This window comes from Polychytrium aggregatum (assembly GCF_025602895.1).
Source record: "Polychytrium aggregatum strain JEL109 chromosome Unknown BJ171scaffold_29, whole genome shotgun sequence".
Taxonomy (NCBI): Eukaryota; Fungi; Chytridiomycota; class Chytridiomycetes; order Polychytriales; genus Polychytrium; species Polychytrium aggregatum.
Window position 1 is genome coordinate 444,722 of NW_026516231.1, and position 26,627 is coordinate 471,348.

Genomic DNA, 26,627 nt, shown 5'->3' on the forward strand with positions numbered 1-26,627 from the left:
TCGCACAGGGCAGCGTCTGCGAGATGCAACAATCGCAGCCCGCTGGAGGGGGAGCGGCGCTGAACATACACATCCCGGCATCGGAACGCGACATGACAGGAAGCCAAAGGGTATGGGTGAATGCGATGACCGAACATGTGTATTCAGGATCCAGGAGAAGCGATCTGGGTGACCCCTCTTAAGGGCGCCGTGGTCGATTCGCCCGGGCCGAACACACGCCAAAGACAAAGAACGATGGGATTTACAGGCTGGGCTGGCCAGAGATGAAGAACCACTTGTCGACTGGCAGGGAGGAGATAAAGGAGCAGGCGTGTGAGCGGCCGACGCAGTAACCAACCGCAAAGCCACAGCCACAGCTACAGCTACAGCCAGTTGATTTGCTCGAGAAGATTTGCACAATAACACACCTGACGGGTCGATGGGAGCAGCGGGCTTTCGCGATTCAGCGGGAATGGAAGTGTAGAGAGCGTTGGACTCCTCGAGGCGGTAGGGGCTGTCGGCGACATGGATGTTGGAGCTATAGTAGGAACAAGCGACGGGTGTGTCAGCGACGATAGGGTGCGACGCCACGGGGTAGTGTGCTGTGGTTTGGAGCTCGCGGATCCAACATGAAATGGTGGGCTCGGCAAATCAGATCAATCAGACCAAATCAGACCAAAGCAGGATGCCTATCCCTCTCCCTCGCCGCACTGGCACACGCCACGTACACAGAGATATCGAAGCGGTCGCTGGCAGGAACGGGGTTGGTGATCAAGCGTCTCCAGGCCTCGTGGGTCTCGTGGACGATCTCGGTGGCATATTTTCGGTTCTTGGCCTCGCCAGAGAAGGCAAAGTTGTTCTCGGGCTTGCCGTCAGGGATCTTGTAGATGCGGAACCACTCGTTGGTGGCACGGAGAAGACCAGGGAGATGCTTCTCGACGTCCTCGATGTCTATCCGCCAAAGCAGACACGGGATCAGCCGCCATAGGCAATCGAGATCTATCGACAGGCACACACACACACACACGATGCAGTATCAGAGATGGGGGGGGGCATCCTACCGTTCAGCTTGGCGGCAAGAGGGTCCTTGATATCAATGACGATGAGCTTCCAGTCGGTCTCGCCCTCATCGAGGAGAGCCATGGTGCCCAGAACCTTGACCTGCTTGACCTGGCCGACGGTGCCGACGAGCTCGCCAATTTCGCAGACATCAACCGGATCGTTGTCGCCCTTAGCCTTGGTATCGGGGTGGGTGTGGTTGGGGTCCTCCCAGGTCTAAGGAAGGGGAGAGGTGGATATTAGCAATCAGATCGTAGGGCACATGTCTGGAGTGCCCACAGGTTTGCCAATCACATCCGCACGACTGTGTGCCGGACTCACCTGGGGAAGGGCACCGTACTGCATCCGTCATGTCGAGGTGGAAAGTCGGGATTGAATGCGCCACGCCAAGGACGCGCCAAGGTGAGACCGGTTTGGCCAGGAAGAGCAGACATTAGCACACACGATCGATTGATATTCCCGGGTTGCCGGATCAGAGTCCCGCAGGCCCCGGGTGCACGCAGACGACAGCGCACTGAACAATATCCAGCTGCCACGGTGGTTCCCATGGGGATCGAGCGATGGGCGGGTGCCGTTCACGGCGCAGTCTGCAGTCGGGCAAGTGCAGCCAACAACAGATCTGGCGACGCGGTGCATATAGTCGACGAAACACTTACGTTCCAGATGTAGCCATGGTGAGGGAAGCAGTTGCGGACGTAGCGGAGCTTGCCCTTCTTGGTGTCCTGCTTGATGGGGTTGAAGGACTCCTCCTTGGAGATCTGCAAGAAGGGCACAGGGCAGTGATTAGAAGCCAGCCAGACGATTCTGGCGACGGAGCAGCGAGTGCAGCAACTGAGACGCTACAGCCCAAGCAGACCCACCTCGAGCTTGGCGTTGGTCCATCGAGGAATCTCAACAACCATGTTGAGGATGGTCTTCTCCTCGTTGGCATAGAGAGGAATGTCGTGGAAGGGCGAGACGACCTTGCCATCCTTCTCTGCGGGACGATCACAAGTCCGGGGTGCGTGAGTAAATGAGCGGGCAGGTGCATCCGAACCCAGCGGGCGCTTGTCGGTGCTCCTTAGCACACCTGCTACCGCTGCAGATTGAAGCAGACGCTTGCTCGCCGGGGCCAGCGGAGCAAGATGCAGTGGGATCCTCACCAATGAAGACGCGGTAGTCGATGGTGTTGGGAGCGCCAACGACGCGGGTGGAGTACTGGGTCATGATGTGCCTGAGGAAGGATCGAGACCAGACCCGGGGAGCGGGGAGGCAGGCCGAGTAGGCCGGGAGCGATCGGGTGCAGAGGCGAACGAGCATCGGAAGTGACAGAGAAAGTGTGCCAGAGGACGCCAAAGAGAACCAGCCGACGGATGGACAGAGGAAGGTTACTCTTTGAGAAGAATTGAGCAGACAGGCCCGGGCGAGGCAGCAGGCGGCGGCGGCGGCCGAGGCAGAGCGGGAGGACTTACCGGGAGGAGGAGAGGGACTGATGGGCGGGGAGCGGATGGGCCGGGGAGGGAGAAGATCAAAACGCAGAGGGGCGAGCGGGTGCTTTTTGTAGGCAGTGTGCGACCAGACCGGTCGCATCTGGGGCCCGCTGGGGAGCAACAAGGGGGCCGCGAGCGAGAAAGGGCGAGGGCGGGCGAGGCAGCCGACGGGGGCAGCCGACGGGCCGGCATGTGGATGCGGGAGGGCAGCCGGGACGGGCGCGGTCGCTGCCGTTGCTGCTGTGAGCGGTGCGGCGATGATACTGCGGCAGCGGTGTTAGTGGTGTTGATAGTGCGGTGGTGGTGTTGTTGCCGCGGTGCTGGGATCATGATGCTGCTGATGGTATTGCGGTCATGATCTGCATCCGGATTGCAGTCGTTGCGCTGCGACTTGGACTCGGCACTTGCACTTCCTTGGTATCCGCCCAGCGAGAGAGCCGTCCTCGCATGGCCCTCTCTTTGCCTCGCAGGCTTGCTCGGCGCCAATGTGTTATCGCGGCCATCACGGACGATTGCAAGCCATCGCAGTCCATTGTTGCAGCCCATCGCACACACCGCCGCAACCCACTGCAAACCATGGCAAGCCATGGCAGCCCAAGCGCCCGCTGCGATGCAGACACCCTGCCAGACCCCTCTCTCGCCCTCAGCGTCTCCCTGCAGTCCGCTCCCCTGCCGGCTTCTCGGTCGCTCTCTCCGCCCAGGCCCGTTCCCGTCTCGCCCTTTCCTCTTATCGCACCGAAACACAAAGCGCATCGGCACTGCCGCCGCGTCGCCATCCACAGGCAGCCGCCGCCCAATGGCAAGCACGCAGGCCACTGCCACCGTTATTGCGCTTCTCGCCGCGTCCCTCGCTGCCTCCTCGCCGCCTCCTCGCCATAGCTTGTGCTCTCGCCGACAGCCGCCCCGATGGCGCAATCCGCCCTTGTCCTCGCGCGCAGCACCGCCCTCGAGTGCGGCTGCATCCGGATCGACCCATCCCGCCTGGTTGTCTGCCGTGAATCTGTCTCCGGCCAAGTCGGACCCAGCCCCCCTGGTCAAGTCCATCGCATCCACATCGCATCCACATCGCATCCACATCGCATCCGGCGCCAACCCTCGCTGTCCTGTCTGCCGCTACCAGCCGCATCCTCTGCCATGGTCTCGAGTGAATCCCTGTTTTCAGCAAAGGCCCTCAAGGATGCCGCCCGCAAGGATCTTGTCCGGCTTCTTGACTCGGTATGGCCACATCCCATCCCATCTCATCCCATCCCATCCCATACCCCTCCCTCGTCCAGAGATTCTCGTGCGTCCATGTCGCCGTCGCCGACACCTGCACTAACTTCCGCCCGCCTGCCGAACCGGGTTGCATCGATCCCCGGGAACGCCTCTTGTCCTCGCCCATCCCGCGGCTCTCCGATCAAAGGTCCAAGGGAAAAAGTCGCTCGTCATCGATCCCAGCGTCAGCGGGCCTCTCAGCCTCATAGCTGAATTCAGTCTTCTCAAGGTAGGCCAATGAATCATGCAGCATGCATCTGGCTGTCAACACAGCAACGTCCCTCGGCTGGACGGTCGGCGAGGACCACCGATGCTCCGACACAGCGACGCTCCGCACCGGCGAGACTCCAAGCCATCCAGCCCCTCCTCCGCCATGTCTGGCCATGACCGGAGCTGCAGGGTCAATGACAAACGGCGGCGACCCATTCCGATGCATGCACGTTCGCCAATGTTACCACGATATCGTAGTGGCTCGCCCCTCACCGGCGCCTTGCCGTCTCGCTGCCTCGCAGGAACATGGCGTCGACAAGATCTATCACTTGCAACCCACGCCTGCCGATACGGGCGATGCCCGCTGTCTGATATACCTCTGTCGGCCAACCCTCCGCAACATGCAATGGATCGCCTGTGAGTCAGCTCTGCAGGCCTCTGCTTTTGGCTGCGCTTGAGCCTTTGCTCCATGGCGGAGTCGCCGATACATCCATCCAGCCACCGCTCCGCCCTCCCACCGCTGAAGGCACTGTTTGAAACCACTCCGCCATCATCACTCGGCTGGTTCTTGAGCGAACAGTCGAGATGCATCTAGTTTGCACTCATTGGCAAACGTGAACTCATCTGACTGCTTCCCTGTTGTTTCCCACTGTCCCCCATTTGCAGCCCAAGTCCAGCAGAACGCATCAAACGGCAAACGCATTGAATACCAGCTCCTGTTCGTACCCCGGCGCTCCGTCATCTGCGAAAAGCTTCTTGAGGACGAAGGTGTTCTTGGTGAGATTCATATCGGTGAATACGAGCTCGACATTGTCCCGCTGGATGAAGATGTGCTCTCACTCGAGGTCGAGTCGGCATTCAAGGATATCTATGTGGTAATGGCTCGGTGTTCAGGCTGTGGGCGTCCTACCTGTCGGCCTGCTTTGCAAGCTTGGATACTGGACGCTCTGCGCTGGGCGTTGGCATATCGTATAGGATGTCGTATAGGATGTCGTATAGGATGTCGTGCCCAGCGTTGGTGCCTTGGCGGATCGACTGTCTCGGCTCACCGCGCATCACAGATCTCGACTACCGGATGCGCATAAGCACTAACGCCAGTCTTGTTTGGTTTGCCTTGCGGATGGACAGGACGGCGACACCTCTTGCATCTACAGCCTCGCCAGGGCACTGATGAAGCTGCAGTGCATGTTCGGACTGATTCCCCGCATCGTCGGAAAGGGTGCCAAGGCACAGGTGGGTGTAGATCGTGTGCCCCAACATCACGACGACCTCCATCCTCAGCATGGGTGCGCTTCGACCTGCCTTGCTGCTAAGCTCCATGAAGCTCAAACTCACCCGTGGATCCATATCTGTCGGCTCTCCTCAGATGCTCTTTGATTTGCTAATGCGGATGAGACGCCAACTCACTGCTACTGCGGCCTGGAAGAATGTTCACGATCCGTTCCCTTCATACTGCGAATTCGACTCGGTCCTGATTCTGGACCGATCCGTGGACTTGATCACGCCCATGTGCACACAACTGACATATGAGGGACTCATTGACGAGATCTTTGGAATTCGCACAAGTATGCTCTGTCCCTCGTTGCAGTATCGGGGAAAGGCAAAGTTGGTCTGAGCAGCATGGAAGCGACAGAGCGGCACCATCACGCGATCGGCTCGTTTGGCTGGTTCGTGGCTGGTTCGTGGTTGCCTCGTTGGTTCAGCCGGTCTTGCTCGCCCTCCGTTGATGCCTCGACTCTTTCTTACCCTCCACGGACCCATCGCCACCCACTCAGCCTTTGCCGAGTTCGATAGCTCTGTTTTACCGTCGACAGCTGCCCCTAGCACTGGCTCGACGTCAGCAGGGCCCAGCAGTTCCGCCTCTGCGCCTCCCGCACAGGCCCCGACAAAACCCCGCAAAGTTCCTCTCAACAGCACCGACAGCATCTATCAGCAATTGCGAGACTCCAACTTTACCATCGTCAACGGAACCCTCAGTCAGCTTGCCAAGCGGATCCATGGAGACTATGAGGCAAGCACCACGAAAGAATTGCGCTCGCATCGAGTGCGGACAGTGCGTCTGAGCATGGATTATCTGGCACGCGGATCGGCCTCCGATTCGTTTCGAGTGTCGTGTCTGATCGGATGCATCGGCGCCCGCCATAATAGGAGCGCCATAAGGCTCAAACTGTCACCCAGATCAAAAACTTTATTGGCAAGCTCGGGACTCTGCAAGTTGAACACCAGTCCTTGCGGCTGCGTACGTGCTGCGTTTGCTGTTGGATCTGCATTGCCCCGGATGGCCGTACCAGACGAGCCCCTCCCCCGACACCAGCCGTTCGGGTCATCCAATCGGCTCCAGAGAGACGTCGCACACTAACACACTCTAACTTTGCCAATAACTGCGACACAGATATCAACGTCGCTGAGAGGATCACCAAATACACCCAAGATGTTCAATTTAACCGGCGCCTTGATGCCGAGCAGAGTGAGCGACCTGCCGGCTGGAATTGCTGCTTTCGGTCCTCTGGCACTGCGTCGGCATCAACTCCCAATACCGGCGGCAGGCTGGCGGCTAATGTGCGTGTGTTTGATTCACCAGGCCTCGTTGCCAACCTCTCACAGGGCATCCAGCTGGAATACATCGAAGAGCTGATCTGCAAGCAAGCGCCGTTATCCTTCACCATCCGGCTGTTGTGCCTCTACTCTTTGGTCAATGGCGGCGTCAAGCCCAAACATCTTGATCACCTGCAGCGTGAGATTGTCCAGGTGTGTGTCGCATCGCTGGTCTGTCGTCGGGCGGTGCGTGCAGAGCGCATTGTTGGCAGCATGCCCTGTCGCACTCACGTTGTCGGTCATATCGGCAAGCGTCATGAGCGCCACTCCCATTGCTCAGCATGGCTCACTGCCAACAATGTGCTCTGCACGCACCGCCTGCCGAGGATGTCCGTGTCTCCGATCAATACAGCATTTCTAATGCCGCCATTTCTGCGGCGTCGTCGTCGGCTCTGCATCTCGGCCTCAACAGACATATGGAATCGAGCATCTCCTGACCCTGCAGAACTTGGAAAAGGCCGGCCTGCTCACACGCCTCGAGTCTCAAAAGAACGGATACCCTTCGATCCGCAAGTCGCTGAGGCTGATCGTGGACGACGTCGATGAGCAATCGCCCAACGACATATCGTTTGTGTACTCTGGATATGCCCCCATCAGCATCCGGCTGGTGCAAGTGGCCACGACCAAGAGCGTCGGTGCCAGCAGCGCCCCAATCCACACGGCAACGGGCGTCGCCAGCGCCGTGGCTTCTGCAGCCGTCAGCGTGACGAAAAATGCGGCCGCTGTGGTCACCGGTGCAAGCAGCATCACCACCACTACCACCTCCACCACCACAGTCACTCCAGCCACTACTATCAATGGTAACCCTGCCCCTTCAGGTGGAAGCGGAAGCGCAAATGGCAGTGGAAGCGGTCCCTCGCATGCAGTCCCAGGAACTGCGACTGTCGTCAACCAAACGGTTGGATGGAAGGGCTGCGACGAACTGATCCGAGCGGTTCCTGGAGCTACCCTGGAGGAAGTGCAGATTGCAAAGCCTGGACTGCTGCCAGCGAGTAAGCATCGACAAAGAATGCTGCGAGGCATATGGATATCTGGCCCGGAGTACTGGACAATGCTGAGTTACAACAGGCACCCCGACAGATGTTGGAGAGTTAAGCGATCGGCACACTCGACATCGCTGAGCCGAACGTTTGGCCAATGCGGCGGATGCTGACGGCCTTCGCACTCTGCCTTGTAGGACTCAAGAGCCAGCAAAAGATCACCCTGGTCGTCTTTATCGGTGGATGCACTTCCACCGAGATCTCGGCCTTGCGCTTCCTGGCGCGAAACGACCCAGGTATGCGAACGGCATGGCGAACCGCAAGCACGCAGAAGGGCGATGTCTGCGAACGACAGCGAGTAATGTGTGGAATCGACTGCATTTTTGTTGAGGGGTTTGAAACTGACCCTGCGTCTGCCTCATCGCTCCCGCCTCGCTTCCTGCAAAACAGCTGGTCGGGAATACGTCGTGCTTACCACCCATGTCCTTAACGGAACCCGGATGATCAGCGAACTCAGCGAGAAAGTTGACAGATCATAATCGGCGGTGACGGTCCTGGATCTTGGCGGGTGGGGGGCAGAGTCAAACATGAGAGTCAAACATGAGAGTCAAACATGAGTGTCAAACATGAGTGTCAAACATGAGTGTCAAACATGAGTGTCAAACATGAGAGTCAATACCACTATCCCGCTGCTTATGCCGTGAGGTGTGAGTGGCAACGAGAGCCGGGAGGTGTCTGCCCAATTGGGGCATGTCGATATCGAGTGAGCCAGAGCAGAATCGCGCGACTCGCCAGGGAGGAATCGAACGCGGGCCGTCGCCGTTGATGACGTAAGCGGGTTCTGCTGCCTTCGCCGTCCGGCCAAAACGAATGCGGAATGCGTTCTGTCCGTTTTCGCTCGCCGTTTTACTCTGTCCTCGGCTGCCAACCTGCCTCTGGTGCTGTTCAAAAAGACCAGGCTCAGACTTCCAAATATAGATAAAGTAAGTATCAGCAGCAACATCGTCGCCAGCAGCAGTACCGTCGTCAGCAGCAGCACCGTCGCCAGCAGCAGCACGAGCAGAGCAGCACGAGCAGAGCCAGGAACCCGACACCATGCATCTCGATCGCTGTGGGGTGCGTTGGGGTTGGCCATTATGGAATATGGCTGTTTTTGGATGAATGGAACCCAGTGCTCGAATGCAAAGGCCTCTGAGGGTTGCCGGTTCTTGCTCTACCTAACCTCCAAGCCTATGGTCTTGGGTATCGACCACAACCGGGCGCTGTACGATCGCTCGCCGCATACAGTCAGTGTCGATCATGGAATCAGCGGGCGGTCAAACTGTCGACACTATGATTCTCACACCGGGTCCTCGATCCCTGTCCTCTTCACCCTCCCCCATCCTCCAGCGTCCACCGATCCCCCGCACAGCTCAACAAACGAGTGCCGTCCTTCTTGAGGTCTCCTCCAGACCAACCGAAACCCCTGTCTTGGATCAACCGGCCCAGTCCGATCGGCCACAATGCTGCACAATTGTCCTCGTTGCGGCCCATGCACCACCCAAGGCAGCGCGGCCCTGGGCCACACAGTCTGCTCAAAGTGTGGCTATGTATGTGATCGCCCTCGCTCTATTGACGGCCTGCGTCCGCTCTGGCCGTATATCGCTCGTCAAAACAGCTATCGACCCGGCCCGGCATCGTGCTTACACACCGACGCTGGAAAGGCGTGCTTTGCCTGATGGACGACTGTGGGTAGTGCTCCGGTTCCAATATCTCCATTAACCTGTCTCATCCTGGACCTCAACCTCGGCTTCAACTTCGGCCTCATCCCGGACTTGTACACTCTCCTACTTCCTCTCCCATCCAAACACCAAATCCTGTTTCCCCCCCCCAAAATAACACCAACAAACACACAACACAACACAACACAACACAACGCACAAACTAACCGGCCGTGCTCTGGATCCACAAATAGGTCTTTGAAGAAAACGAGGTCGTCCTCGAAGTAACCTTCTCTGAAAATGCAAACGGATCCGTGAACATGGACGGCTTCTATGTCGGCAGTGGGCAATGTAGGGATAGCAGCCCGATATTGATTGCAGCGTCAGCATCGAATCGAAGCAAAGAAGGAAGAAGGGAATAGCAGACGCATCCAAGATGCATCCATGTCGTTGGAACAGGGGGTGGTTGTGCAGTGTACTGCTTACCGCTTGCTGATGTTTGTGATGGTCCATTTTTATGCCACAGCACGAGCACGCGACCTGGTGGTTGGACGATATGGCCAGAGCTCGGTCGAGTCGCGGCTGGCCACGATCATGAGAGGTAAAGCGCTACATCCCGAACGACGATAGTGTGGTATCTGTGCCATGTGTGTGTACACATTGTGCTTGGGTCAGTCAGCGGAGCTGGGTTCGGGCTCAACGACAGCAAGCGTATATCCGAAACACTTGCGCTCAAAGCAGACGCATACACCCCGATCTTTGTCCATATCCAAGCGTGCTTGCCTGTATGGGGACCAGAGTTCCGCGAATCTCGTCATCTCACCATCTCACCATCTCACCATCTCACCATCTCACCATCTCACCATCTCACCATCTCACCATCTCACCATCTCACCATCTCACCATCTCACCATCTCACCATCTCACCATCTCACCATCTCACCATCTCACCATCTCACCATCTGCCAACAAACCAGGCAACGCCGTCATCCAAAAGATCGCCAACACCCTCAAGATCCCCGACAAGCATGTCGAAATTGCTCAGCGCTACTATCAGACAGCGGTCAACCAGCACTTTACCAAGGGCCGGCGCGTGCAGATTGTGGCATCGGGATGCCTGTATATTGTCTGCCGCGAGGAAAAAACGAGCACGATGCTGATTGACTTTGCCGATGTGACCAACGTAAGCTTGACCAAGTAAACCCACCGGGTCTAGTTGGATCTAGTTGGGTTTAACAACGCCCGCTGTCGCCGATGCCCGATCAAACTGCGGTTTTTGCTCACGGGCCTTACCCGTCTCTCCATACAGATCAGCATCTATGCGATCGGCGCCACTTTCATGAAGCTGGTGGAGATGCTGCGACTGAACCTCCCGATGGTGGACCCCGCCCTGTACATTGCGCGCTTTGCCTTCCGCCTCGAGTTTGAGGAGAAGACCCAGGACGTCATCCGTGATGCCACTCGGCTGGCTTCGAGAATGAGCCGTGACTGGATTCAAACAGGCCGCCGACCCGCCGGTATCTGCGCCGCATGTAAGACCACTTTCTCGAGCCCAATCCGGCTGCCTGTCTGCGTTTAAAGTTTTGGTCCTCCACCAAAGTGCCTGGGCCAGCTGTTTTGGTCAATTTCGATGGCTGCCAAACAGCGCTGGCTCGCCCCATCCTCTGCCTGTGCACTTCGTCGTGCTGAGTCGCTGCCTCGATGTTTCGTTGCGCTCTCCCTGCTAATTGGTACAACAATCCGATTCGCCACCATCCGTATCTGCCTCCATCTAGGCTTGTTTGTGGCCGCGAGAATGCACGGGTTCAATCGGACAATCCACGAACTCGTCCGGATCGCTAAGATCTGTAGCTCGACCCTGAAGCATCGGTATGGAATTGGGTGGAGCGCGCGAGCCTGATCTCAATGAGGTCTGATGACCGAGAGGACGGTGGTGCATTCTCATCGTAGGCATGCATTGCTGACGTGCCCCTCCCCACAAACTTACCTAAATCCGTATTTTTTTTTGGGAACCTCCGGCCCGTTTAGCCTCGAAGAGTTCAAGTGTACGCCCTCGGGAAACCTCACTGTCACCGATTTCCAGACCATTTGGCTGGAGGAAGGCGCAGATCCTCCTTCTTACTCGCAGATCCTGAAGAAACTCCCGAAGCGGCAGCGAAAGTCTAAAAGCGCCGACGAAGGCGTAAAGGAGGAGGATGAAGAGAGCGATGCAGACGAGACTAAAAATGAGGACAAGGACGACGACGAAGAGACCCGCGAGCTCGAGAACGAAGTGAAAGGGCTGATGGATGCCGATGACGTCCTGCGTAGCGCCTTGCGCGAGCAGAATGCGCAAGGTCGGGCCTCTTTGCAGGGTTTGGCCAGTGGCGGAGTTGCGGACCAATCGGGGTACCGCTCGGTTGAGGAAGCATGGGCTGACTTGATCCTGTCATCAGAATCCCAGGATGACGAGAATCTCGATGACCTGGACAACGATGAAGAAGTCCAATGCTTCCGTCTCACCGAGGCTGAGGTCGAGTTCAAAACCAAGATCTGGACTGCCGAAAACTGGGACTGGGAGGTAAAGCAACAAGGTAAGACTGTGCTGGGCACAAGTGCGCAGACATACGGTTCTGTAATTGGCCACGCTGCTGACACATTCTGGACCGATACCATCAGAAAAAGCCCTGCGGCATGGCGGAGCCGCGCCACCGAGACGGGTAAGTCGAGGAATTCTCTTTGTGGATGAGGCAGCGATCGAGCATGGCGCACCATCATTTTGCCGCATGGCCCGGGCCCGACGTCGCTGTAACTCCACGTACCGCCTTCCTATCCTGAACCTGCCGTGCGGAACAACAGGCACGAAAACCCAAGGCCCAGCAAGCCCGACTTCCGGCCGCGAGCTCGCCGGCCGAGGCTCTGCGCAACTACACCGCTAGCCACAAGAAGGCATTCTCGAAAAAGATCAACTGGGACGTGTTCAACAAGATTGACGAGCCGGTGAGTTGCAGCAGGAGAGATGGATGTGACTGGCACTGTGTGTTTGTGGTCGTGGGCTCGACTAAGTGACTCTATGTCGTCTTGACTGCTCGGCCCGATCTTCGTATGATGTAAACTCATCGACACTGTGCCGGCTCTTGCACCCTGGATGCATCATCTTCGCGCTCTATCAACGGGCCAGATCGACGAGTCTAAGCTCGTCTCAATCGAGGGTCCGATCATTTCCATTACCAAGTCGGAGACGATCTGAGTGTCTCCCACGTCGGTAGATATATCCACCATTGCTCATGCGACCCCGTCGCCATCATCCAATATATGCATTCCTCTCCCCTGCAGCCGCATCTGTTTCGATCTGGTATGCTGGTCGGCGAAATGGAGCCCTTCGTGTAAATGCTGGACTGCGTCAGCGAGCCGGCTTTCAGGATGCATGTTCCAGTCGTGCGTCGAATCCGGATCCGCTTGGAATGGGAGAACAGAGACCAGCAAAATGGGAGCATTGTCACTGGGCTGCCTTTCACTGCCTCGTGCCAATCACTCTCCCCAGGCCAACTGCTCGTGAGCCAGCCCACCATTTCTTGTGGGAACCGCGCCAAGCTTGCCAAGCTGCCAACATGTACCCACAACTCATATCATATCTACATGTCCTTCATCAGCCGCAGCTTGGACTCGCCATCCCGGGCTTGCGGCTGCGCGACCCTACCACGGACTCGACCACCACCGATTGCACTTTCGAGGCGATAGCTGGGCTCATGCCACCCGGCTCGTGAATCACGCTGTTCATTGACTCCACCATTGAAACAATGAGTCTTCTCAGTGGAATTCCCGGCTGCATTTGACAATAGACATGCCTCATTACAGAGGAATCGTTGGAATTCCAATGATCTGATCATTATCATGGCCGAGATTATATACCTGGACATCCTCCCTCCCTGAGAGAGCGACATTAGATACATAGACCATCGCCACGTCCACTGATCTTTTGCTACTGTCGTCGCATCTTCCTCTGGCACTATCGCTTTCTTGTTTCTGTTCCCGTCTGTCTCTCTCGTCTACCGACAGCCAAAATGAGAAGACCCGGATACTTTATTGTGCTCACGCTCTCCTGCACGCTGGTGTTCCTCTATGCAATCGAGCTTTCGCTGCGCAACTCCTGGCGCTCGTCCGAGGATATCGTCGTCCGGGCATCGTCAAAGGGCAGCATGGCTCCATACAAGATCCATCCCGAGCAGTTGAAGATCAAGGATCTGCCGTATCGGCATGTGCCTGGTCGGGAGAATGCTTGCATCATCATGCTGGCACGCAACTCGGACAGGGACGATGTCGTCAAGACCCTCGCCACGTTCGAGCCCACCTTCAACGCCCGCTTTCTGTATCCGTATGTGTTTTTCAACCAAGAGCCCTTCGATGACGACTTCAAGGCCGCGGTCTCCAGTGCGACAGAGGCAGAGGTCCGCTTCGAGCTGATCCCGCAGGATCAGTGGTCCATTCCTTCCCGCTACGACCGATCGGCCGTGCTGGAGTCCTTCAGGAAGCAGGGCGAGCGACCCGGCCTCAAGGCCGATTTGGAGAACTACCATCACATGTGCCGCTACTTCTCTGGGTTCTTTGCCACCCATCCAGCCCTGAGGGAGTTCAAGTACTACTGGAGGGTGGGTTGCGGGCCGATGGCTCTCTGTTGTCTGCTGCCTACTGTTGGTGTCTGCTGTCGGTGCCTGTTGTTGATCCGTCGGCTTGCGACAGTCGACGGATATGGGAGGTCTCGGATGGCATTGTCGATATCCTGGCTCGCATCGACACTGCAATGGATCTTGTCGCTGAGCACTAACTCTGTTGCGGTTGCGACACGATTCTCGCCTCATTCCACCTGTGTGGTCAACTTACATCCCCATCCAGATCGAGCCCGACGTTTCCTATTACTGCACGCTCGACTATGATCCGTTTGAGCTGATGCGAAAGTGGAACAAGACCTACGGCTTCACTTTTGTTGGGGTCGAGGATCCGTGGACGGTGCCGACGCTTTGGAACTCGACCCTGGAGTATCTCCACTCGCGCAGCCGGAGCTTTCCACCCCACCTGCGGGCCTTTGACCAGCGAACCGGCAACGAGCCCGAGTCTGAAAGTGACTACAACTACTTTTACTTTTTCAACAACTTTGAGATTGCCGATCTCGATTTTTTCCGATCCGACGAGTACCTGGACTACTTCAAGTTTCTGGACGACAGAGGCGGATTCTTTTTCGAGCGATGGGGAGATGCCCCCGTTCATACCCTTGGGGCCGCCCTCTTTCTTGATCCGAGTCAGATGCAGTATTTCCATGACGTTGGTGAGTTGCTGGTGCTAGCTGCGGATTAGACGGTGCAGTGGCCGATTGGATGCGCAAAGTGGCTGCGGCCGTATGATGAGTGATGGCATGGACGAGAATCGTCTCCAACTCACTCGCTGTGTGATATAGGATACCGACACGGGCCAATTACCCACTGTCCCGCGAATCTTCCAGAGTACGGCATAACCAACAAGAACTGTCACTGTCGGGATCGAATGCCCGAGGTAGGCCGCTCATGGGGATGTGTGCTTGATGCTTGGTGCCTGGCTGATGCCTGGTTGGTGCCTGCACAACACACATCGCTTCCGAGACTCACCGACTGCGATTTTCATCGGCAGGACCCTGACCAGCGCATCTCGGAATCACCCTGGGATGACGCTCTCAAACACTACCTTCGCGTTGTCCCCGAGCTCAGCCTCGAGAAGCATCTGCGCTGAACGCGCTCGTCTCGAGAGCCCACATCAGACGCAGGACTGTGGTAGCCAGGTCTCCTTTGGGGATGGTGCCGCACTGGCAGGGCTGTGGGTCCTGTGGGGAGTCCCACGCCGTCGCAGTCTATCCTGCATTGTGAGCGCGGTGCTTCGTGTGCCAGATACTCAAAGTGTAGCCGTGCAGCGCCGCTGATGAAGACGGGCTCAGGAAAGCCCAGGAAATGTACTCTGCATTCTCGTCAGCTGGAAGGGCATCCCAGCCATCGGGAAGATGCGCAGCATGTGTGGCACACGGATGTCACATGTCGCCTGGCGACAGCCAATCAGGCGCCTGTGGCACCGCCCCGCCACCAGCCGCCACCAGCCGGAGCCAGCCGGAGCCAGTTGGCTGTCCGGTGCCAACACGCGCACCGTCGCACAGGACGTGCCCATCCCTTGTTGTCCCTTCACCGCCACACACACACAGTGTCACGCGCTGTGGGGCCGGGCTCGTGGTCCGCGACCACCCGTACATTTCGTACATCGCCGATCCGCCGCTTTCTCCCCCCCCATAGTCTTCTCCTGCCTCGTTGTACCTGCTGCAGACCCACCGCCGTCACCCGCTCCGTTCCCAGTCCGAGACAGATCCAGGCCATGCCGACCACAATCCGAGCGAGCAGAAAGTTCCTGCTTCTGGTCCCCGTCGTCGTAATGCTCATCGTTGTTGCTGTGATGGTCATGTCGGAAGACTTTGATCCCCGCAGCAGCTTCTTTGGGCAGCAGTCCTACGACCGCCAGGCCGATGAAAACGACCAAGGCCGCCAGCACCGGCACGGCGACCACCAGCAGCATCACCACGACCACCATGGAGCCTACAACCACGGCTCGAACAACCCTGTCCCTCCCGTCCCACCGAGCTACCAAATCCCCGACGACCCTCAGTTCTATCGCTCCCAGAGCGGCCAAGACAGATGGATCCTCAAGTGGTTCCAGAACGCCACGCAGACCCGTATTCCTTTTGCCGGAAAGGGCGTCTTCATCGAGTTTGGTGCTCGCGATGGCCTGGACGACTCCAACACCTATCTCTTTGAGTCGTCCTTCGGCTGGCGTGGCATCTTGGCCGAAGCCATCCCCCAGGAGCAAAAGTCGATCATGGTCAACCGACAGAACTCTGCTGTCGTCGACGCCGGCATCTGCAACACTGGCAAGGCTCAGTTCTATGCCCTGGACAAGGCCAGCGGATGGAACGGCATCGTCGACTCGTACGATCAACAGCGCAAGGACAAGATCGATACAGTGGCCTCCAAGATCGAGGTGTTTTGTGTCCGTCTCGACACCCTCGTCGAGTACTTTGGCCTCCGCCGGGTCAACTACATGTCTGTCGACACCGAGGGCTCGGAGCTGTCGTCCCTCATGACCTTCCCGTGGTCCAAAGTCGTGGTGGATCTGGTTGGCGTCGAGATCCTCGTCGGTTCCGAGCCCGGCAGAGCCGAGAACCGCCAGCAGATCATTTCGTTCATGGGCCGCAACGGATATGAGCCTGTGCATGAGTTCACCGTCGGAGGCGACACCCACGACCTGTTCTTTGCCCCTGGGCCACACCGGTCGCATCCCGCTCCAATCGTCTCCGACAGCGACTTGTTCATGGACCAAAGCCATTTTCTGGAACAGCGTCGCATGTGCCAGCTGCTTGGTCGCTGCCTCTAGTGATGCGATCTGACACTGGAAGTGTCGTCGTCGATAGAATCGGTTCTCGATTTCGGTTGGAACATAGATGACAAACGCATGTGGCTATGGCCATAGATAGGACGCATGCCCCCCTTTCTGAACACTCCCAAACTCAGCTGCAATCAATCGCACCCTCGCCATCTGAATATAGCCTGCTTGAGCGCATGTACGTCTCATTCAGAAAACAAACGGGACACCACGCCCGCTTCCATGAACATGTAGTATGTGATGAGCTTGCATCAAGCTATAAATAAACAGATCACTTTGGCAGCCTCTGAGTGAAGACCACCGGTCGCTCTCCGCCTCCGCAATCGCTTGCTGTGGAGATCGAGTCGCTTGAATCGCCGTCGCCTGGGTGGTGCCTTTCGCTTGGGGGAGCCAGCTGTGCGAAAAAGAAGCGTCGATGGCTGGCTCTGCTCTTAGGCAAGAGTGAATCTCCTCAAATCCAGCGCATTTTTGGGCTGGCAGCGATGCCCACAATGGCGTCCTTGATTCGGATCCAGAGTCGCATCACAGAATGGCCATGACCAGCGCGCGATGTGTTGAGGCAACAACATATTTGTTCAACGCTCAGAATCCGGGTGCCTCGATTGGCTGTAGTCAGGCTGCGTCCAACACCTCCCGCCCTGGCTCTCTGCTGCTTGGATTTGCCCGGCTTTGCTTTCCGTCATTGGCCGTCAGCAGCCGAGAGGGAGTGGCACTGGCCTGAAACACGCGCATCCCGGCTTCGATCTCCTCCTTCCGCCCTTCCGTTGCAATCTGCCGAAATCCGTCGCAGCCAGCGCCTTCCTCGTTGCCGGAGCCGCTTCTCCAGCAACACTGACTCGGTGGCTCTATCAGAATGACCCAAGTGGCATCTGCATTCATCAACGAGTTGCTTGGCGTCAGCAATCCGGAGCAGGTGAATGGCGGCATCAGCCGTTGCCACTTTTGCTGTCGCTGCTACCCCTCCTCGAACCTCGGGCACATCCGCATCGAACCCCAAGATGTTTAAACCACACGGCGGAGCCATTGTCCGACAGCACCGCCCTATCCATTACCAGACGGCATCGTCCTAACCATCTCGCCAATCGCATATCGCATCAACCATCTGTCCTTCTCGTGTCGCCATCATGGCATCGGCTCGGGATGGAATGTCACCACAGGTTGATCTTGCTCCGGCCGGGGCCGAAGTCGCCGACTCGACTGAGGACCTGAACAATTTTTCGTACGAAGAGGTCGACGGTATGCCGACCCTTGATGGCATTCCATCCTTGATGGCATGCCTGCCCCTTGATGGCACAATCTCTTGGCCTTGATGCAGCTCCTGGACTGCTCTGACCCTGCAGTGCTTATGGACATACGGCAGCGCTATCGTCTTGATGCCCTTACCTCGTTTGCACCAACTGATAATCGCCCGCATCTCGAATCGTGTGGGTGGGTCTGGGCCGGACTCCAGACAGAATCAGCGAGTTCCAGGGCGACGACTTGGTTCGAGAGGCACTAGAGAAGGTAAGAGCGAGTTGGCTTGGGCCAGGGCCTTGACTCTCTGTCGGCCGAGGCAATCTGTCTCATGCCCTACCCTCATACTGTCCTCATACTGTCCTTGCTTTACCCAGGGGCTCGATTTGCGTGAATATTCGAAAAAGACGCAAGAGGAGCTGAAGGCGTTGGAGCAAGAGCACATTCTCGACTGTATGTGTCGCTGTGGCCCTTGGTTGCCGTCAGCCGGAGAAGCACCGCTGGAGCAGTTGGGTCCGACCACGCCGAGCTAGACTTGGCCCGACCCGACCAATCTAATCGATACTGCCATCAGATGCCAAGCAAGCCCAGGCTCTGGTTGATTTGTACAACGAAATCGAGGTGCGTCTTCGAATTCTCCATCCACCATCCAGCCGATATCCAGCCGAATGATGATAACGAGCAAGTTGTGCGGCTCCTGGCATGCCTACCCGTCCTAACAACGGTGTGTCCGATATGATCCGCTGGATTGCTGCGACCACAGTCGTGCGACGACATCCTCGGCAACATGCAAAGTCTACTGACGGGGTTCCAAGAGAACCTCGGCCAGATTAGCGGCGAGATTGCAACCCTCCAGGACAAATCAAAGGAGATGACGATCAAGCTCAAGAACAGGACGGTAGGGTGCTGTGCGGCGCTTTTCAGTGTGCCTGGCATGTCCTCGAGCTGCTGCATCAAGCCTGAGATGAACGGATGAACGGCACACAGGCGGCCATGGCCGGCATCAATCTGGCGGTCACACCGGACTGATGCAGCTGCCATGGGTTTCTGTTATCCACTCTCCAACATCAACCAGTTGGCCCAGTCGTCACTCGGATCCTCGCTAGATGGAATAGTCATTGGCTCAGACTTGATTATGTATGTCGTGAGTCGACCAAGCGCATCCCCGATCCTCGGTTGCGCATCCTGCGGATACTGCAGCATGCTGATGTGTGGCGGCCCTCCTGGTTGCGTTCTTGACGGATCCAGCAAAATCTGCGAAGGCGAAGTCAATGAGTTTTTCGTCCAGCACCTGTCGGATCTCAACGACAAGATGACATACATGAAAGCCCAGCAACACAACAAAGTCCCTATCAAAGCCTTCAAGGAACTGTTTCCAGAAGTCGAGAGGCTGAGACTGAGGGCAAGTGCACATCCGGAGCATCGGCTGAGCGGACAACCGAGACGCTGGTGCCACTCGCTGCCTCGGCCAAGCTCAGTATCAGCCAGGCGCAGTTTAACTTCCTGCGATCCTCACATTGGCTCGTCTCGTCTCGTTTTGTCTTGTTTCATTGTATCACACATCGATATCACCATTACTTGGCGCGGCAGGCTGCGGAAAAGTCTCGGGACTATCTGCTGAAAAAGATCGAGTCTCTCAAGTCGCCCAACACCAACATCGTCATCATCCAGCAAAACATGCTGCTCAAGTTCAAGGAGCTGTATTGGTTTCTGTTCGAACGTCACGGCGAAGCGGCTGCTGAAATACGTGCCAACTACATCATCACAGTGGGCAACTACTTTTTGGCGTCCTTCGACAAGTACATCAAGTCCATGCAGAAGCTTCAGGTGAGGACCCAAGAGTCCGGTTGTGGGCCACGCCCGACCGTCGTTGGCATTCAGCGGCCGGGGCATGTGCAAGTCGGGACCCGGCTCGCCCTCAGTCCGACTTGCGGCAGAGCAATCCATGCGCGCGACCATGCTGGGTTTATCCTCTTGGACGGGACTGACAGGATTCCCTTGTGGCTCATTGTCGAAACCTTCAGACCATCATAGCCGATCGACTTGACCTCATAGGCTGCGAGGAAAGCGCCAAGCGAGGTAAAATATCGGTCGTGCGATCTCGATCGCTTGGAGATTGCATTCTCTGTAGCAACGGTGCTGGGCTTCGCCACGGATCTGAAGCAATGCAGGCTGATTATACAGCTCCCTCCATACACTGGATCCCATCGCCAAGGTCTCTTTAGCGGGAAACTGGCACTGAAGGACAAAACAAACGTCTTTACATTGGGAGACCGCATCAACGCCCTGGTGAATCCGGACTCGGGCATCATTCTGGCGCATGTAGCTGAGGAGCAGAGCCTGGTAAGCATTGGCAGCGTGTTCCGATCAATGTGCAGCTGTGGAATAGTTCGCTGCCAATCTCTGCCAAGGTCAGCTGATTGACATTGGACGACGGCTCGGTCGCCGTCTGGGTGTGTTGGTCCAGAAATTCCCGTTTGAAGCAGTCTTCAAGAGCGTCAGCAGGTTGCTGATGGACAATTCGTCATCCGAGTACATCTTCACCATCGACTTTTTCAACACTCCTCGCAAGTCCAAGCCGGCCGGGATGACGCTCGAGCCCATGGGCCTGGCATTCACCGAGGTCTTTGAGCCGACACTGAAACTCGTGCAGGTGAGTTGGCGACGTGACTAGCGGCCGCTTTGCCCGCCTCTTCTGCCCCACCCACGATCTGGTGGCCAGTGATCCCATGTCGCGACGCACATTGCGGCTGCACACTCGACTGCTGCCGACGATGAACTTTGGTGTTGTCCACAGGGATACATCAAACAAGTGACCGAGAGCAGCTTCGACGCCGTCGGGGTTCTGCTCTGCATCCGCCTCAACAACCAAAACATGCGCATCATGCAAAAGCGGCGGATTCCGTGTCTCGAAAACTTCATGATGGCCATCAACATGCTGCTGTGGCCGCGCTTTCAGTTGATTTTGGACATGCACATCGACAGTCTGCGAAAGGCAGTGCCATCTCGACTCATGGCTGTCAAGGACGTGACGCCGCACTATGTGAGTGGTTTTGCGGATTTGCAGCACCACCAGGCTCGCGGTGGAGCATGGAGCGTGGCGACAGGGACGTATCCAAATCACTCAGACGTCTTCCTTCGCAAGATCACACGGCGCTATGCCGAGTTTTCGGCCTCGATTCTGACACTCAACCAAGGATATCAAGATGCGCTTCTGGTTCACAGGCAAGTGCATGGTCAATCGCATGGATAAGCCCATCTGCACTATTCGCTGAGGCGTTGTCTCGCCAGTGGCCTGGGTGAGAATCCAGCCGACCATACAGCCCGTGTATTGACAGTGGTTTGGGCTGGGCTATCAGCCTCCAGAGACTCCGATCCGAAGTCGAGTCCCTGCTTCTGAGGATGTCTGTCGAATTCTCCGACACGAAGAGCAGGGTGATTTTCTTGATCAACAACTTTGATCTCGTTGTGACGATTCTCAGCGTACGTACACAGGCCCGCTATGCTTGCTCATGGGTATTGGCCTGCGTTGTTTCTGCTTGTGCTGCTCGCCTGGCATCTGGACTGACCTGACGACCTTTGACCGCCCCTCCAGGAATACACGGCGTCGTCGTTCGAAGAGGAGAAGGCCTACTTTGCAGGCATTCTCGAGAACAGAACAGATGAGTTCGTCGAGGAGGAGCTGCGTCCCTATTTCGGAACGTTGATGGGTCTTGTTGCCGAAGGCGAGCAACATCCTGACCTGCTCAAGATGGACGGTGGTAGGCATGCAGTACGGTTTGGATGCACCTGGCTGTTTCGGATTGCAGGATCGCTGCTGGCTCTGCGTGTCATTGACGCAATCCTGTCTATCCGCGGCAATGCGCCCGCGGCCCTCAGACAAGTTTGAACGCATCGCCGACAACTTCAACAACTCGTGGAAGCAAGCCATCGGAACAATCAACAACTCCATCATCCAGTCCTTCACGAACTTCCAGAACGGCGCCCGCATTCTGCAAAGTGCCCTGACTCGACTGCTTCTGTACTACAAGCGGTTCCTGGTTCTGTGGGAGAAGCGATTCGGCAGCCGCAAGCAGCGTGTACAGCCCGTGGGTCTGCAGAGCGTCATGGTGGAAATCAAAAAGTTTAGGTGAGTGCATGGGCGACATCAAAGACCTGCGGGGGGGGGCGACGACGATGATCTGCGGGTGCGACGGCGAGGATCTGCGGGAGCGTCGTGGGAAGCGTCGCGAAGCTGCCAAGACCAACCCGTGTTCATTGCTTGCGTGGTCTCGTTGGCGTGTGGTGATTCCGATGTGTCATCGCCGCCAGCTCGCTAACTCCATCCACCCCCCCCCACACCAACAACCAGATCCAATTTCCAGTAAAAGCTGCTGGCCTGGCCGATGCGATGCCCGCCTCGGTCCGGATCATAGATAGAATGGGACCAGAGACACCGCACAAGTTGCAATATCACATTGTGCTCCGGAAGTGCCTGATGCTCGCCTTGATCTCAGCGGACTAGCAGCGGATGGGGTGGAGACAGAGCCGCTGGATGTGATCGTCCCAGCGCCTCGCCTCGGATGTATCGGATATGTGCCGGGCCGTCGGGCTCGAGCTCGGATGGGCGGAGAGAAGCACCCTGGAGCAACCGCGCCACGCTCCACACCTCCGAGATGGCGCCAAAACAAACGAGGGTGGATGTCAGGTGACCGCATCCACCCATGTCCGGCCGCGGTGATTGGCTGCCGCCGCTGGCTCGAGCCGGCTTGGCAGCTGAAGCCCCAACAAGGCGCGACCAGTATTTGAGGCAGGGGGAAGCCGAGGGGCACTTTCACCTCCCACGCCCTCCCCCGTCTTCTCACGCCCCGCCGTCCTCGGTGCAAGAGAAACCGCGATCCGCCCCGAGCTCGATCTCAAGTGATATCCGAACAGTCTCGCTCTGCTTGCATCTCGCACGTCCCTTGATTTGATATCCGAGTCCGCTCGTCCCGCCGTCCAATTCAAAGCCAGCAAGCCAGCAAGCCAAGCACGTAACTGATCTACCATGGTAAGCCATGCGCTCGCGCACTTGGTACCTCTATGAGCGACCGCGTGGTGGAGGTGATCGGCCAATACCAAGAAGAGCCTCGCCCCCGCGTTCGTGGGTCGCTGATCTGGGAGCAGAAAGCGTCGCGTTTCGAGCGATTGATCGGTTCAGAGTTCACACCGCTGGTGATGCCCGCCGCGTGAGCGATCAGCATGCGCGACATCGATGTGTATGATCTCCATGCGTTGGTTGATCGACCTGAATTCATGGCGGAGCAGTGGCAGGAGCCCGTCTGATCTTTGTGGGGCCGTGCGGTATTGGCATGGGGATTTGCATTGCGCACGTACAGCATCGTCGGGGCGATGAGCGCCGCGGTACGGGATTCACTCTTGTTTCTCGTGCAGCCCGCGATTGTGTCTTGCCCGTTCAATATCGCATCTCGAGGCCCCGCCAGGATCAGCGAACGCATGGGCCGGTTCATACCCAAGCCCAATAGCTCCATCGTCCTGGTGGCCGGCTCTCCTTTGCTTGTCTCTCTTGCTGCGACCCCATTGCGGCTCCTCCCATTGCACCACCACGAGGCCGTCGCTATTTTGATTGCGTTACTTCGCGTATTGCTGTGTCTGGATTGCTTCTCTTCCACATTGGCGCGGCGACAGGCTCGATTGCTGCAGTGTGTATCTGGATCGATTCAGACACTCTCCTCCATACATCTAACCCTTCTCGGACTTGATTGCTCCTCCCGCAGGCTAGTGGAGTTGGAGTTCAAGACGCCGCCATCGAGGCCTATCAGGATCTCAAGATCCGCAAAAAGTACCGCTATGTGGTGTACCGATTAACCGACAACGCGACCGAGATCACCGTCGAGCGAAAGGTTGAGCAGGCCAACTACGAGGACTTTGTCAACTCGCTGCCCCCGAACGAGTGCCGATACGTGGTTTACGATTTCCAGTACGAGACCTCTGGCGAAGGCACTCGCAACAAGATCCTGTTTTACGTCTGGTAGGTTTGCTATTGATATAAATATGGGGCCGTCCTCGACTGAATTGGAAGCACACGGAGGCCGCCAGTGTTCGATTCCTGGGAACATGGCCCTGACCACCAGGCCCAATTCACGGTCACTGACTGGCCCTGCTGCGGTGAATCTACAGGTCTCCCGACTCGGCCAAGATCAAGCCCAAGATGCTGTATGCATCCAGCAAGGATGCCCTTCGCAAGAAGCTCGACGGCATCTACACCGAGATCCAGTGCACAGATCTCTCCGAGGTCAGCTACGAGGCCGTTTTCGACAAGGTATGTGCGCTCTCGACTGCAACAGGCAGTATCGGAACGGCTCCGTGAGGCAGCCTGCCCTGCATCCAGCATGTATCTTGGCTGTGGTCGAGGCTCCATTCCTAACGCCCCTCCGCCCCACCAACTCTGATATGTGCAGGTCACTCGTATGACAAGTTAAGTGACCCGCTGGCTTTCAAGGCCGACACCGATCCTCGTTGACGAAACCCCTCGCCAACGGGCCGGCCGGCGGTCATAATACGCCACCTCACCTCCAATGTATGCCGTGCGCGAATCTTGTGTCGAGTACGGACAGCGTCAGTTGCCTTTCCGATTTGAATACGTGTGCATCCGCCCTTTACACTCCGCTCCCATCCGCTCGTAAAATGCATGGATGGCCAGGACTTTTTCTTGTGAGGTAGTGATGCTTGTTGCAAGTGAAATACAATGTGATACAACTCTTCCAGACGATAGTTCCCAGGCGTGTGAGAGAGATTCCGGCACGGCTCTGTCGTGAGTGCTCTGGATACTCATGGGAATGGATAAGCGCCCCTGTATTCAGCAGCCAGAACAGAGCAGCTGGTGAAGAAATGCAGGATCTGAAATCCCAGGGTAGCATTTTGGCTGGGGTGGAAGGGAGTGGTGCGTGGATGAAGCGCCGTATCAGGGCCTGGTGCGGCACCAGCCGTTGGCGAACCACTCTCGGGGCGAAGGTGGCATGCGATGCGCCCAGATATAGCCTGGGGACTAAGTCGAAGCGAGGCTGTGCTTTGGTTGGGACTACGTAGCGAGCGAACCCGCAGATCGCTTCACGAAGGCAAACGCAAGGTAGAGATCTGCTCGGTCCCATCACAGCAGATGCATTTGCGAAATTGTCAGCGAGACCATGCCATGCATCTGCAGAACGACGACGAAGCGTCCCGGAGCACCTGGATCGAGCTCGGTTGTACATCTGGTCTCACCATGAGACTGCTGTTAACAAGAGTGCGTACCTGCAACCCTCCACTCATCCTCGGCCATGGTGCCCTCGGAATTGACGACCTTCATCCTGTCCAAGAGGTGTCGGGGTTCGGACTCTTTGTGCTTTTCTTCATAAAAGTTGAGGAATTCTTTGTTGTAAACGAGCTCAAGGCCGTACTCTCTCGCAATCAGCTCGAGAACGTTCATGGGAATCAGGTATTCAGGACAGCTGTCGATGGCATCCTCCAAATGGAACGTGTACTTGGCCCCAAAGGTGGGAATGCTCTTTTCGCTTTCGTATCGCTGGGCAAACTTGACCGAATAGATGCTGTTGCCGAAGGCGCCGTCAGGCGTTTCGAACAGTTTCTTCCTGTGCCGATCGAACCAAGGTCAGGATCCGAGCCGCAGCCAGCGACGACAGACGACAATGCACCAAGCAAGCCCCGGCTCGCATGAGCGGCTGTAATTGCCAGCCTCCAACTGCCCTGCTTACACCAGCCGGTATGCATTCGGGATCGTGCCGATAAAATGGCCGCCTTCTCTCAGGCGAGACGAGACATTGCGCATCGCCTGGCGTGCCTGCTTCTCGGTTTCGAACGAGTAGTGCAGCGAGAACTGGCAGCTGACGAGATCGAAAGGACCCAGGTCGCTGTCCTTGGCAAACAACTCGTCCTGGCGAGAGACGAATGGGATGGCCACAGTTAGTCCTGTCCGTGGTTTCGAGAGCCCAGCGACAGCGACAGCGAAACAGTCTCGGCTCGCATCATGCACGTCGCTAACCTTGAACGCATCCTTGACGATAAACCGATAGCGGAACTGAGGCGGGCTTTCCGCGCAGCGCTGCTGGGCATGCTGGATCGAGACATCTGCGATATCTACACAACCAACAGAAGGCACGATATGTCACCGGTGTCGCTCGCAGGACGGGCAACAGCCACACGCCTTCCCGACAGCGAGGAGCCCGATCGCCGACGTTCTTTACCTACGCCGACCAGGGAGGCAATTCGGCTTTTATCCCATTTCTGCAGATCGCCGCCTTTGCCGCAGCAAAAATCCAGCACATTGTCGCCGGGCTTGCAGTAGGTGCGGATCAAGCAAGACTTGACCCAGTTGTTGAAGTTTTTGAGGTGGAAGATGGGCGACCGCTGCCGCTGAAAGCGGTTGACCTGTGGCCGGGCGTTGTAGTGGCCCGCCACAACTCTGGCGTTGCCATCGCCCGGAAATGACATTTTCGGAAGCTTATGGACGGGGCTGGTTCGGCCCAGAAACGAAGAGGCTGAGCGCTGGGTTGATGCCACCAGAACACAGATTTGCTCGACTCGTTCACACTATGCTTCCCTGAACAGCTCGCTCGCCCGTGCTCGCGCTGTCACGCCCTGGTGTGCTGGATCGGCACCCTGATCGCTCTGTGTCGGCCTAATGCCGATATCTCTCAGCCAGAAACAGGATGTCGCTGGTGAGGAAGGGCAGATGGGAAGAG

At 57.1% G+C, this 26,627-nt stretch overlaps 8 protein-coding genes across 8 annotated transcripts; 6 read left to right on the forward strand and 2 right to left on the reverse strand.

Annotated features, from left to right (window-relative positions):
- Nucleotides 1-112: 112 nt before the first annotated feature.
- On the reverse strand, nt 113-2,586 carry BJ171DRAFT_513126 (inorganic pyrophosphatase). Its single transcript, XM_053111736.1, has 9 exons — nt 2,490-2,586; nt 2,181-2,251; nt 1,899-2,014; nt 1,695-1,796; nt 1,360-1,377; nt 1,041-1,254; nt 708-930; nt 408-517; nt 113-282 (listed from the first exon to the last, which is right to left on the reverse strand). Exons 2-9 carry the CDS (start codon nt 2,242-2,244, stop codon nt 242-244), a joined length of 888 nt encoding a protein of 295 aa, XP_052964833.1. The 5' UTR covers nt 2,245-2,251; nt 2,490-2,586; the 3' UTR covers nt 113-241.
- A 962-nt stretch (nt 2,587-3,548) lies between these two features.
- BJ171DRAFT_513129 (Sec1-like protein) lies at nt 3,549-8,172 on the forward strand. The gene is made up of 13 exons (XM_053111737.1): nt 3,549-3,722; nt 3,910-3,990; nt 4,274-4,388; nt 4,638-4,846; nt 5,100-5,204; nt 5,338-5,536; nt 5,747-5,982; nt 6,120-6,210; nt 6,364-6,438; nt 6,553-6,719; nt 6,979-7,558; nt 7,744-7,842; nt 7,997-8,172. The coding sequence occupies exons 1-13, from the start codon at nt 3,642-3,644 to the stop codon at nt 8,083-8,085; spliced, it is 2,127 nt and encodes a 708-aa protein (XP_052964834.1). The 5' UTR covers nt 3,549-3,641; the 3' UTR covers nt 8,086-8,172.
- Nucleotides 8,173-9,162: 990 nt separating this feature from the next.
- Nucleotides 9,163-12,556, forward strand: BJ171DRAFT_513132 (cyclin-like protein). Its single transcript, XM_053111738.1, has 10 exons — nt 9,163-9,597; nt 9,773-9,847; nt 10,224-10,429; nt 10,556-10,778; nt 11,022-11,115; nt 11,275-11,582; nt 11,682-11,819; nt 11,905-11,945; nt 12,085-12,225; nt 12,407-12,556. The coding sequence occupies exons 1-10, from the start codon at nt 9,567-9,569 to the stop codon at nt 12,473-12,475; spliced, it is 1,326 nt and encodes a 441-aa protein (XP_052964835.1). The 5' UTR covers nt 9,163-9,566; the 3' UTR covers nt 12,476-12,556.
- Nucleotides 12,557-13,289: 733 nt separating this feature from the next.
- On the forward strand, nt 13,290-14,985 carry BJ171DRAFT_626502 (glycolipid 2-alpha-mannosyltransferase-domain-containing protein; the record flags this gene model as incomplete). Its single annotated transcript, XM_053115530.1, has 4 exons — nt 13,290-13,874; nt 14,119-14,548; nt 14,723-14,772; nt 14,887-14,985. 4 exons carry the CDS (start codon nt 13,290-13,292, stop codon nt 14,983-14,985), a joined length of 1,164 nt encoding a protein of 387 aa, XP_052964836.1.
- A 568-nt stretch (nt 14,986-15,553) lies between these two features.
- BJ171DRAFT_513134 (uncharacterized protein) lies at nt 15,554-16,959 on the forward strand. Its single transcript, XM_053111739.1, has one exon. It carries the CDS (start codon nt 15,613-15,615, stop codon nt 16,663-16,665), a length of 1,053 nt encoding a protein of 350 aa, XP_052964837.1. The 5' UTR covers nt 15,554-15,612; the 3' UTR covers nt 16,666-16,959.
- A 403-nt stretch (nt 16,960-17,362) lies between these two features.
- Nucleotides 17,363-22,375, forward strand: BJ171DRAFT_513135 (Sac2 family-domain-containing protein). The gene is made up of 18 exons (XM_053111740.1): nt 17,363-17,587; nt 17,832-17,910; nt 18,125-18,177; nt 18,285-18,360; nt 18,482-18,528; nt 18,671-18,805; nt 18,983-19,044; nt 19,156-19,309; nt 19,498-19,734; nt 19,932-19,986; nt 20,123-20,250; nt 20,375-20,560; nt 20,705-20,950; nt 21,053-21,132; nt 21,267-21,390; nt 21,503-21,668; nt 21,787-22,036; nt 22,259-22,375. The coding sequence occupies exons 1-18, from the start codon at nt 17,528-17,530 to the stop codon at nt 22,272-22,274; spliced, it is 2,154 nt and encodes a 717-aa protein (XP_052964838.1). The 5' UTR covers nt 17,363-17,527; the 3' UTR covers nt 22,275-22,375.
- Nucleotides 22,376-22,723: 348 nt separating this feature from the next.
- Nucleotides 22,724-24,457, forward strand: BJ171DRAFT_166760 (uncharacterized protein). The gene is made up of 4 exons (XM_053105922.1): nt 22,724-22,936; nt 23,664-23,917; nt 24,067-24,208; nt 24,348-24,457. The coding sequence occupies exons 1-4, from the start codon at nt 22,934-22,936 to the stop codon at nt 24,366-24,368; spliced, it is 420 nt and encodes a 139-aa protein (XP_052964839.1). The 5' UTR covers nt 22,724-22,933; the 3' UTR covers nt 24,369-24,457.
- A 181-nt stretch (nt 24,458-24,638) lies between these two features.
- BJ171DRAFT_166738 (putative mRNA cap guanine-N7 methyltransferase) lies at nt 24,639-26,614 on the reverse strand. Its single transcript, XM_053105921.1, has 5 exons — nt 26,130-26,614; nt 25,928-26,022; nt 25,641-25,819; nt 25,180-25,517; nt 24,639-25,023 (listed from the first exon to the last, which is right to left on the reverse strand). The coding sequence occupies exons 1-5, from the start codon at nt 26,374-26,376 to the stop codon at nt 24,968-24,970; spliced, it is 915 nt and encodes a 304-aa protein (XP_052964840.1). The 5' UTR covers nt 26,377-26,614; the 3' UTR covers nt 24,639-24,967.
- Between the last annotated feature and the right edge of the window lie 13 nt (nt 26,615-26,627).

Coding starts and splice junctions, on each gene's coding strand:
- BJ171DRAFT_513134 (XM_053111739.1), top strand. CDS start 15,613: ATGCCGACCACAATCCGAGCGAGCAGAAAGTTCCTGCTTCTGGTCCCC.
- BJ171DRAFT_166738 (XM_053105921.1), bottom strand. CDS start 26,376: ATGTCATTTCCGGGCGATGGCAACGCCAGAGTTGTGGCGGGCCACTAC. Junction 25,518..25,640: donor CCGAATGCATACCGGCTGGT/GTAAGCAGGGCA, acceptor CGATCGGCACAG/GAAGAAACTGTTCGAAACGC. Junction 25,024..25,179: donor GGATGAGTGGAGGGTTGCAG/GTACGCACTCTT, acceptor GGGACCGAGCAG/ATCTCTACCTTGCGTTTGCC.
- BJ171DRAFT_513129 (XM_053111737.1), top strand. CDS start 3,642: ATGGTCTCGAGTGAATCCCTGTTTTCAGCAAAGGCCCTCAAGGATGCC. Junction 3,723..3,909: donor TTGTCCGGCTTCTTGACTCG/GTATGGCCACAT, acceptor CTCCGATCAAAG/GTCCAAGGGAAAAAGTCGCT. Junction 5,983..6,119: donor GGATCCATGGAGACTATGAG/GCAAGCACCACG, acceptor CCGCCATAATAG/GAGCGCCATAAGGCTCAAAC.
- BJ171DRAFT_513126 (XM_053111736.1), bottom strand. CDS start 2,244: ATGACCCAGTACTCCACCCGCGTCGTTGGCGCTCCCAACACCATCGAC. Junction 518..707: donor GACCGCTTCGATATCTCTGT/GTACGTGGCGTG, acceptor TTCCTACTATAG/CTCCAACATCCATGTCGCCG. Junction 283..407: donor TGCTCCCATCGACCCGTCAG/GTGTGTTATTGT, acceptor CCTCCCTGCCAG/TCGACAAGTGGTTCTTCATC.
- BJ171DRAFT_513132 (XM_053111738.1), top strand. CDS start 9,567: ATGGACGGCTTCTATGTCGGCAGTGGGCAAT. Junction 10,430..10,555: donor ACTTTGCCGATGTGACCAAC/GTAAGCTTGACC, acceptor CTCTCCATACAG/ATCAGCATCTATGCGATCGG. Junction 11,820..11,904: donor CTGGGAGGTAAAGCAACAAG/GTAAGACTGTGC, acceptor CGATACCATCAG/AAAAAGCCCTGCGGCATGGC.
- BJ171DRAFT_513135 (XM_053111740.1), top strand. CDS start 17,528: ATGACCCAAGTGGCATCTGCATTCATCAACGAGTTGCTTGGCGTCAGC. Junction 20,251..20,374: donor TAGCTGAGGAGCAGAGCCTG/GTAAGCATTGGC, acceptor GTGTTGGTCCAG/AAATTCCCGTTTGAAGCAGT. Junction 21,391..21,502: donor TCGTTGTGACGATTCTCAGC/GTACGTACACAG, acceptor CCGCCCCTCCAG/GAATACACGGCGTCGTCGTT.
- BJ171DRAFT_166760 (XM_053105922.1), top strand. Junction 23,918..24,066: donor AAGATCCTGTTTTACGTCTG/GTAGGTTTGCTA, acceptor GTGAATCTACAG/GTCTCCCGACTCGGCCAAGA. Junction 24,209..24,347: donor ACGAGGCCGTTTTCGACAAG/GTATGTGCGCTC, acceptor TGATATGTGCAG/GTCACTCGTATGACAAGTTA.